The sequence below is a fragment of the Aulonocara stuartgranti genome (assembly GCF_965226115.1).
Source record: "Aulonocara stuartgranti genome assembly, chromosome: 3".
NCBI classification, from domain to species: Eukaryota; Metazoa; Chordata; class Actinopteri; order Cichliformes; family Cichlidae; genus Aulonocara; species Aulonocara stuartgranti.
The window spans coordinates 52285685-52296121 of NC_138941.1; the positions used below are offsets into that span (position 1 = coordinate 52285685).

The 10437-nt window shown below is 37.2% G+C and overlaps 1 protein-coding gene and 1 long non-coding RNA gene across 2 annotated transcripts; both read right to left on the minus strand.

The window, feature by feature from the left end:
* Nucleotides 1-1572: 1572 nt before the first annotated feature.
* Nucleotides 1573-2480, minus strand: LOC309703342. The gene is made up of 3 exons (XR_014275864.1): nt 2361-2480; nt 1862-2071; nt 1573-1759 (listed from the first exon to the last, which is right to left on the minus strand). It is a non-coding gene; the product is annotated as an uncharacterized lncRNA (long non-coding RNA).
* Nucleotides 2481-6059: 3579 nt separating this feature from the next.
* LOC309703109 (uncharacterized protein) lies at nt 6060-9030 on the minus strand (the record flags this gene model as incomplete). The annotated part of the gene is made up of 5 exons (XM_082527820.1): nt 6060-6068; nt 6513-7838; nt 8084-8335; nt 8440-8606; nt 8961-9030. 5 exons carry the CDS (start codon nt 9028-9030, stop codon nt 6060-6062), a joined length of 1824 nt encoding a protein of 607 aa, XP_082383946.1.
* Nucleotides 9031-10437: the final 1407 nt, after the last annotated feature.

Genomic DNA, 10437 nt, shown 5'->3' on the forward strand with positions numbered 1-10437 from the left:
TAGGAATCATTTTATTTGAAATTATACCTTGTAAAAGAAATCAATAAACTTTGACTCTGTACTATTAAATAAAATGTTTCACAAATGCCCATTTTTTTCTTTTTAACTAATCTCACATAACTTTATTAATCCCAAAAAGGGCCATTTTTGTCTGCTCATTCACACAACCTATAAAAATTAATGATCATAAATATGAATCCAAACGACCCCTGTCAGCATTTAGTAGTCTAACAGCTAAAGATTAGTACAAATATATTACATTGCATTTTTTGCTTAGTCTTGGGAACAACAATGAGCATCACATTTGGATTCACCTGTAGTTTTCTTTTCTTGTCTGCATTTTGAACCACCATAAATCTTGATGTTAGACAACCTTTGACATCCCGCATTAACCCAGTGTGAGAATGAAGACACACAATTTTGATATTTGTAAAGAAATAAACTTTATTGAACTTCCTTTTAATCTGCATTTATTTACTTAGATGTATTTGTTGGAATGGAGCAGGAGAAAGACCACCATATAGAATAAAATGGTTGCAGCTGCAACTGCAAGTAGTATCCACCAGGTCAATGGATCCAATAATTGCCCACATGTACATCTAAAACATTTATGAGGATAGAATGTTAGTGGATGTATTCTTTTATTGTGGTAAGTATCTCTGTGTAACAAAGACAAACTGCTCTTGCCTGTAATGTTCTCCTGTAAGATTCTCATCTTGTAGGCTCAGACCAATGCGCACTTCATTGTCAGCATTTTGCAGCTGTATTTCCACTGCATGAAGGACAAATAAAAATCTTAGGAATACCATGTGGGACCACTGAATCTCAGGAATCAAACATATGTAGAACTAACACTTGTACATACCTGACATTGTTCTTCCTTCTTCTGCATGTGATGAAGCCAAGTTTCCAAAGATAAGACACATACAGAGGAAATAACCATTACTATCTTGGAAGAATTAGTGATTTTTATTCTATAAGTGGAAGATCTAAATATTAGAATGGAAAATCTGGAAGAAATATTGATTTGTATTCTAACAATTTGAAGAACTAGAGATTAATATCATAAAAATTATAGCATTAGTGATTTTGATTGAACTTACCTTGAAGCAAATCTCTTCCAGTCTGCTGTATTCTTACCACACTCTGACATCACTGCCCCTCCCACCCAAACTCATGACTATAAAGACCTTTCAGCCAATCACATTATTAATTCTGCCTATATTACCAGGTACTAGTACTTGGAATTGAAGATGATTCGCTTGGAGTCTTTTCTGTAATTATAATAAATAACATTCAGTGAATCTGTTTTGTGAATCTTATTAGTGTACTGTAACTTTAATCTGGAATTACACCTTTTCAAACAAATTATTAAACTTGTTTTTTTAAGTGTTGTTTTAATCTACAGTTAAAATGGGACTTTTAATCTATAGTGCTTCAAGTAGTAAGTAGGTATATAACAGTATTATATAAGAAGGATTACATTACAATGCTGCTCCTCATGTTGTGATTCAGCTGCAAATCTTTGCATTATATTCTTTTTGAATACCATGACTGTGGACTTTTCCCATCCTCCATCAGTGTGAGAAAGAAAACACAGGATTTTGCAGTTGAACAACAAGAACTTTATTGAACTTTATCTGAACATTGTTGTATATGAACATATGTGTGCAGGTGCATGCATGCTTGTGTGTGTGTAGCTATGTTTGTGTGTCTTTATTGGCAGTCATTTTCCTTTCCCATCAGCAACACCGTCTGCCTGCAAAGACAAATGAAGAGAGGAGATTCTTAGTATTTGATGCAGTAACTCATTTCATCTGATATTTCATTTCTTGTTGGCTGTGTTACTCTGTTAACTTACATTCACTGGCACACCATCATTGCTGGACTGAGGCTCTTTAACAGCTTCAGAAATCTCCAACTTCCTAGTTTCATCCTGTGGCTGCAGGTCATCTTTTTCCACCAGTTGTGGTTTATTGCTTTTCACAGGGTTCTGAGGAATAGGAGTCGTCCCTCTTCTATCCATTTTTCTCTTCTTGTGAGGAGCCCACTTGACTAAGGACTTGCAATACTGTGTTGAAAGAGAAATTATTTTTTAAAAATACATAAAATATAAACAAAAACATTAAATTCAGTTCAGATGTTTGGTGCACATAGCGTGGCATGTTTCCAAAGACACACTGCATACAGAGGACATCAGCACAATGTTGGAAGCATTAGTGTTGTATATTACATAACTGGAATGTCCAGGGACAGGGATGAAAATTATGGAAGTTTAGCTATTTGTATTGTATCATTGGAAGGACTAAGGATTAGGATCATAACAAAAGGAAAGAATTAGTGGTTAGGATTGCACTTACCTTGAAACAAATCTTTGCCAGTCTGCTGTACTCTCATCACAGTCTGACGTTATTGCTCCTCCCCCCAAAGTTCATGATGAGTCAGATCCTTCAGCCAATCACACGATCTAATTTACCAACATAGTTGATGGTACCAGTACTTGGAATGGAAGACGACTTGTTTGGAATCTTTTCTATAATTAAATTAAATTAAATTAAATTAAATTAAATTAAATTAAATTAAATTAATATATTAACAGCTTTTAGGAATTTGGTTAGTGCAACAATTAACTCTTTTGAATTCACACCTAGTTAAAATGATCTTTGAATCTCGAAATGCTTGCTGGTAGATACTCCAATAAAATAGCTTCAAACAGACGTGTTTATGAACTCATTGGCAGCAGTACACAATTACATCTAAGTTAGAAAATAAGAATTTTAGGAATGTAACACAGTTTAATATAATTTGTAGATTACAACCTATAGTCTGACTAATTTCTTATCTGACTTTTGGACATATAAAGTTATTTTGCAATGCAGGAAAGCATGACAGGAAAAGAATGGATGCTGTGATGTCAGATATAAATCAAAGGGATAGACATCTCTATCTGATCAGTGTGATGTGGAGATTAGGACAAGCTATGTGGAATGAACCACATTAACAGTGATCGAAAAAAAGGAAATGTGAAATCAATAAATTGATCCCACACGTTTTCCGTTATCATTATCCAGTGGATCTAAGTGTCTTTTTGACTTGCTCACTTGCTTTTGAGTGAATTTTGTCTCTGTGGATACTTGGGTTTCCTCCAACAGTACAGAAAAGTTTCGTGTTAGGCTTATTGGTGATTCCGAACCAGCCATGGATAGAAAATGGTTTAAATGAAAAAAAAAAATAAAATGCTGTCCAAATGTATGGTTAATTGAATTCAAAATCCTGCTCCTCACATACAAGGTCTTAAATAATCAGGCCCCATCTTATCTTAATGACCTTGTAGTACCATATCACCCTATTAGAGCACTTCGCTTTCACACTGCAGGCCTACTTGTTGTTCCTAGAGTATTTAAAAGTAGAATGGGAGGCAGAGCCTTCAGTTTTCAGGCCCCTCTTCTGTGGAACCAGCTTCCAGTTTGGATTCAGGAGACAGACACTATCTTTACTTTTAAGATTAGGCTTAAAACTTTCCTTTTTGCTAAAGCATATAGTTAGGGCTGGACCAGGTGACCCTGAATCCTCCCTTAGTTATGCTGCAATAGACATAGGCTGCTGGGGGATTCCCATGATGCATTGAGTTTTTCCTTTCCAGTCACCTTTCTCACTCACTATGTGTTAATAGACCTCTCTGCATTGAATCATATCTGTTATTAACCTCTGTCTCTCTTCCACAGCATGTCTTTATCCTGTCTTCCTTCTCTCACCCCAACCGATCACAGCAGATGGCCGCCCCTCCCTGAGCCTGGTTCTGCCGGAGGTTTCTACCTGTTAAAAGGGAGTTTTTCCTTCCCACTGTTGCCAAAGTGCTTGCTCATAGGGGGTCATATGATTGTTGGGTTTTTCTCTGTATCTATGAAGCGCCTTGAGGCGACTTTTGTTGTGATTTGGCGCTATATAAATAAAACTGAATTGAATTGAATTGAATTAAAATCTGATGTGGTCGTGGCTTGCAGTACCACTGCAGGTGAGATGGACGCACCTCTATGATCTGCATCTACGATCTAGCCTCACAACCTTAAAAGCTGTACCGGGTCCTGTATCAAGGGATGTTGCGGAGATGTGGAATAAACCATGATGAAAAGCTTGAAAATGTCACTGGGCCTGCAGTGGTTTGTTACAGTGGTGCCAAAACCCAGGATAGTGGGCACTGCAGACCCACAAGCGGGCTAGCAAGGGGCCTAGCACTGTCTCTCCCCCAAAGTTTGCTGTTATACTCAAAACAATCTTTAGCCAATCAGAGAACTGAATTCTGCTGTGTTTTATTGGGTACTGGACCTTGGAAAGTAGAAATACCCATTAGAAATTTTATGTGTAACTAATACAACTTAATTAACAGGATTTGCACAGCTACCATTAGAAATATTTTTATTTGAAATTATACCTCGTAAAAGAAATCAATAAACTTTGACTCTGTAGTATTGATTAAAGTGCTGTACGAATGTTCACATAAACAACGGCTTTTTATCCGAGTTGCTATTATTAGTTGTTGTAGTATTTTATATTAATGATCAGAATCAGATACATGGCCAGCCTTGTGGGATTTTGAACAGCTGTAGCCGCTTCTTGTTCTTCTATAGCCCAGGTCCAAGCCAGCTCCAATCAGCCAGAACTCTGTTATCATGGTTCTGAATTGGTAGATGTCGTTCAATGTCCTCCATCAAGAGTGTCACCAGACACCCAATGCAATAGACCATTGAGTATCCAGCAGCAAATGTCTCTGCAGAACAATCGGCTCTCCCAAGCCCAGGAGTTGTCAGTTTCGTTAAGGGATCAGTTGATCAAATCCATAATTCTTCTTTAGGTTTATAGAGAACAAGTCTGGGAGACTCTCTTAGGGTTAGAGAATGAGCAAGACCATACAAAAGACATGAGAAGCCAAGCAGGTACAATAAGGGAGAGGGAGAAGGAGAAAGTGCAACTGCCAAGCGTTTCACAGTATGTAAATTACGCTGAATGTTTTGGACATGAATTGAGCTGCTTTTTGGGAATGACCTCGAAGGGGACTGGAGGCAGCTCCCCAGCATGGTAGATTCAAATGTACTAATGAGACATGAAGAATTGAAAGAATTGAAAAAAGCAAATAGGAAGGTGGGGCACGAAAACAAGAACGAACAGCTTGTACAAGTGGGGGGTCATATAGATAAGACCCAGAAGGGGTATGTTTGGAGGCATGGTCCTGCTCCTGAATTTCAGACAATGCATCTTGAATAAGTGGAAGATCTAAAGATTAGGGTGGAAAAATTGGAAGAATTGTTGATTGTATGGGAATATTGGAAGCGCTAGTGATTGGGATGAAAGGAAGAAGAAGAATCAATAGTAATTAGGATCAATACAATGCTGACTGGACTCACCACTTAACAAATTGTTCTTCTCCAGACTTCAGCTGACATCACTCTGACATCACTATCTACCAGTAAATCAGATGATCGATTTATGCTGTCTGTTATAAGACAATTTTAATTGAGGATGATTTGTGAGGAATTGCATGTGTCATTAAAGTAACTGTCTAATTCAATCTACTAATTTGCATATTATCCTTTAGGAACCACATTAGTGTGAAATGTGACTCATTTGGAAATCCACATTGTGAAAGAAAAAACATAATTTGTACATAATCTGCTGACATCACCATTAACATCACTGACTTTTACCAAATCAGATGACTGATTCTGCTATGTATTATAGGGTATTGTTACTTGGAATCAGATATAATTTGTGAGGACTTCATCCTTTAGCAACCCTGCCTGAATAATATGAGTTATTTGGAATTACAGCTTAGAAATGAAATCCATGACTAATGATTGTTGAACAAAGACACATGATTTTCAAATATAACTGAAAGATTTTTATTATTGCATTTGGCATTTGTTTTCAACAACTTATATATATCAGCATTGTTCGTTTTTAACAAGTTTTATTTTAAAAGTAAGAAATAAAAACAATAACTTACCTTAACAAAAAAGAAGACTCTCACATGCAAAAGTGAGTAAATTCTAGAAAAAAAACCCTCAGAGCAACTGTGTAATCAGTAACCAAAACCTCACATGATAACAAAGTTTTCAAAATGTAGAAAGACAAACTGTCAGAAGATCAGAGTAAAATCAACAACAACCAAAAATGTTTTTCTTATCTTTTCCTCTGACTCTTTGTATGGCTTTTTGTCTTTTGCTGGTATCTTTAGGTGCCTCTTTAGTCTTGTGACTTCTGAGCATCTTTGGACTTAACAACTGTTTTGCAGTCAGGCTCTTTGGTCTTTTTCTTTCTCGCTTGTTGCCCTTTTGCCTTGTTTCTTTGCTTTCATCACACTTCGGCAAAGAGCTTTTCTTCATTAGAGACCTTTTCCTCTTTTTTGGGTGTGCCACTGGAGACTCATAGCTAGTCCCAGGGCCATCTTCTTTTACTCTAACTGTGTCTTTGTTTTCAGTTGTTCCTTCTTCTCTCAAATCGTTTTTTTCTTTAACCCTGGTCTCCATCTGTGGTCCCTGTTCCTTTATGTCTTTGTCCTCTGTTCTCAGTGCTTTGTCTTTGTCTGTAGTCTCTGTCTGTGTTCTCATTCCTTCCTCTGTTGTTCCTTCTGATCTCAAATCGTTTTTTTCTTCAGCTGTGGTCTCCATCTGTGGTCTCTGTTCCTTTATGTCTTTGTCCTCTGTGCTGAGTGCTTTGTCTTTTTCTGTAGTATCTGTCTGTGGTCTCATTCCTTCCTCTGTTGTAACTCCTGCTCTCAAAATGTTTTTTTCTTTGACCGCGGTCTCCATCTGTGGTCTCTGTTCCTTTATGTCTGTGTCCTCTGTGCTGAGTGCTTTGTCTTTTTCTGTAGTCTCTGTCTGTGTTCTCATTCCTTCCTCTGTTGTTCCTTCTGATCTCAAATTGCATTTTTCCTCGGTTGTTGTCTTTTTCTGTGGTCCATGTTTATCTCTGCCTATGTCCTCTGTGCTCATTCCTTTTATTTTTTCTGTAGTTTTTCTCACTACTCCACTGGAAACTTCTTGGTCTATGTCTGTTGTGTTCAACAAGGGACCATTTTCATCTTCAGCTTTGTCTTCTTCGTTATCTGTAGTCACTGTTTCCATACTGTTTTCATTTTCACTCAAACTTTCTGGCCTCAAGGCTTCATTGTCTTCATCTATTGTCTCTGTTTGTGTTTGGTTCACACCCTCAGTTGTTTCCTTTGGTCTAACAACTTTTTGTATTTGTGTTTGGATTGCATTTCTTTCTAAGATAATTTTAGGATATTCCCAACATTTGAACTTGTTTTTAAGAAACTGAGTATGACTATACAAGTCTCCTCTGTCCTTTGTGGCTTTTCCCTTTTCTTTAGCATTATCTTTACCTTTGGTGGATCCCAATGTACCTGCTGCTGTAAGGTCAATGTGTTCACGGTTATCATCATAATCTTCACTTTCACTACTCTCTGTAGTCACTTTTGCTCTTCCCCTGCCACTCTGTTTATGTCGGTGTTTTCCAGATGTGTCTGTGTCAATGGTGTTTGCGTGCTGTTTGGTCTTCTTTTTCACAATTTCTCCTCTTGTGGCATTTTGACTAGACTTTCTTTTCTTTGGTCCAGCATATCTTCTCTGCAACACATCTTCATTGTCTTCTGAGGTTGTAGATTCCTCAGAGTCTCTGGTTCTATTGTTCACAGCAAGTGCCTTTGCAGCATTGTTGCGGCACTTGAAGGCTTCGTCAAAGTTTAAATCTGCCTCATAAGGTCTCTCTGCAGTTGCGTCAGAATAGCACATCATCCGGTGGACTTGTACCTTGCTTTGGGTTCCCAAGGATCTCCCACTCTACAAATGTAAACATTAAATAATGTTATTAATTGCACTAACATTTGACATTTTCAAGGAGATTTGCAGAGCTAAGGACAGAACCACAAAAAGAAGTACAACAGAAGACAATATAAAGAAAAAGAAATGTCCTTTCAACATTATAACACTGGGAGTAGAACCAGGAAGGGTGACTTTTTTATATCATCCCTCTAAAAGGATAGGAAGGTAAAACACTGAATCACCATAAAGTGGAAACTACTCACAAAAGTGCTGATGCTGCTCCTAATCATAGAGAAGGTTGGTTTTCCTGGGATACCAAACTTCCTCCATGCATCTTGGAATGATGTCAGCATCTTAGCATAAGGCCCTCCATTGGTGTTGGCAAAAATCAATTGTGATGATACACCAGGGTATCTGTGGCGGTGGTACACAAAGCGGTGAAACCATATGTATTCGTCTTTCGTTAGGGGAACAAGTGCATGGCCAAATGTTTCCTTGGTCTTGTGCTCTTTTACCTGTAAAAGAATCAGCAACTAAATTACATTGCACACAGTCATTGATGTCGCTGGTAAGAAAATATCTTTAATCAGGGAGAGAAATAATTGCTTAATGATTTTACTCTGATTATCCGCCGGCCATCACCATCCGCTTCAGCAGTGCCAACTTCCTCAACTGTCATATTTGATATGACGCCTCTTCTGTGCCCAGTTGTGCAGATGACAAATCCAGCCAGAAGACCATAGAACCAGTCTAGGTTCTCAGGTGTGGGATTTTTCTCAAGCTCGACTATTGAGTAACATAGAGGTTGCACAGTAAGACACAAGGGATAGGGAAGCATATCCATTATATTGCTATATACCCCCCCTAATATAATCCTATATAAACATCACAAATGCTACTGTTTGTATATGTATTATATATTTGAAGAAAAAGCAAAAGTCCAACAAGTGATTATAAATGAGCAGTCTGTTATAATTGAAAGCAAAAAGTTCTGTCATATATTTCTGTAAATCTGAGATTCTGAACTATATATACATACAGATTACAGCTGGTAAGTAAATATTATATAATTTCTCATTAACAGAGATATTATTGGGGTTATTAGAGTTGTCCTTATGGAGAAATGAACTACACACTTACCAAGTGCTTCAGGGATGTGTGTGGTGGCCTTCTTGAGAAAATCAGTGATGTGGACAGGATCTACAAGCATTTCTAAAAGACACAGAATGTTTTTATGTTCCTGCAGCTCCAGTCATGCTCATTCATGCTGCACGCAATGATGTAAATATAAAACAGGTTGTAGTTTAGACCTAATTTTTTTCAAAAAATTATTTTGTAAGGAAGAAGAACTGGCGACCAGAGCTCACAGTATATGAAAATGAATTGGATTGCCATTTTGAACTTAAATCTTACTTTCCAATCCAGAATATTAACCGTTTCAATTTATTTATCCTACTTCCTAAACTTTCCAAGTTTACCAAGCTTAGTACTGTGAAAAAAGGAAATATCAATATCCTAAATTTTGATAGGCTCATTTCCTTGACCATTTTTGTCTTTGTGTTTTTTGACAGTATAGTTCATTTTATCAGTAGGTATCTTTAATTTGATTACTAGTTTGCTTATTGTTTAGATAGACATATTTTATATTTTTTCTTTCTGCATTTGTATGTTTAGTTTTGTTTCCCCACTGGTTAGTTGCTGGTCATGTCTCCTGTTTTTGGTGACATTTTTCTTTTGTTTAGTATAACTTTTACCCCTCACTTTCAACCTACCACAGATGTAGACAATTTTGTTGTCTACATCTGTGGTAGGTTCTCTCAGCTATCTTTACTTCCCTCTTACTTTGGAATAAGTAGCTTTGGTGTGCCACTGTTTCCTTGTGGTGACAAACTGTTTTGCTGCCTGCCTGTTTGTGTCACTCTGCATTTCCTAGTTTCTGTTTACTTTCTATTTTGTACAATGTATACCTTTGCAGTGTACAAAATATATACTTAAATACAATTTATACCTTACATTATAACATGTTGAGTCCTCTTTCCTCACTACATCACAGTAATGACATCATAACATTTATAAATAATGTATTTATTACACATTCTAGGTAACAACAATGATGAATAAGTAGTAAAGTTGGATCTTACGTGATTTTTTGATCCGGATGGCTTGCCTGTGGGTGTGTAACTCCCTTCTGCTCTTCTTCATTTCCAACTGAAGTGCAAATAAAGTCCCCTTTAAAGCCTTACGGGAGGCTCTGACTTCTGGCAGTTGTGCATCAATTAGAAATTTCAAGAACGCCCTCACATTTCCAATCCGAATCCTTTTGGTTGTCACGGCATGTTTATTCAGATAAGTTGTCCATCTAAAAAAGGCCCACAAACAAACACAAATCAGTCATGACTTTAATATTATTGAGATTACTGGACTAATATATCACAGAAATTTGTAAAAATGTACTCAGTCAGTCTTTCTCTGTTGTCCATAAATGCAAACGTCATTGCAGGGAGTTGATTGTGAGACATGAAATATGCCCAGGCACGGACATATTGGACCCGTTGTTTGGCATTTTCGACGTCCTTTTTACTTGTTCCACAAATGTGTTGAAACCAAGCATTCAGGA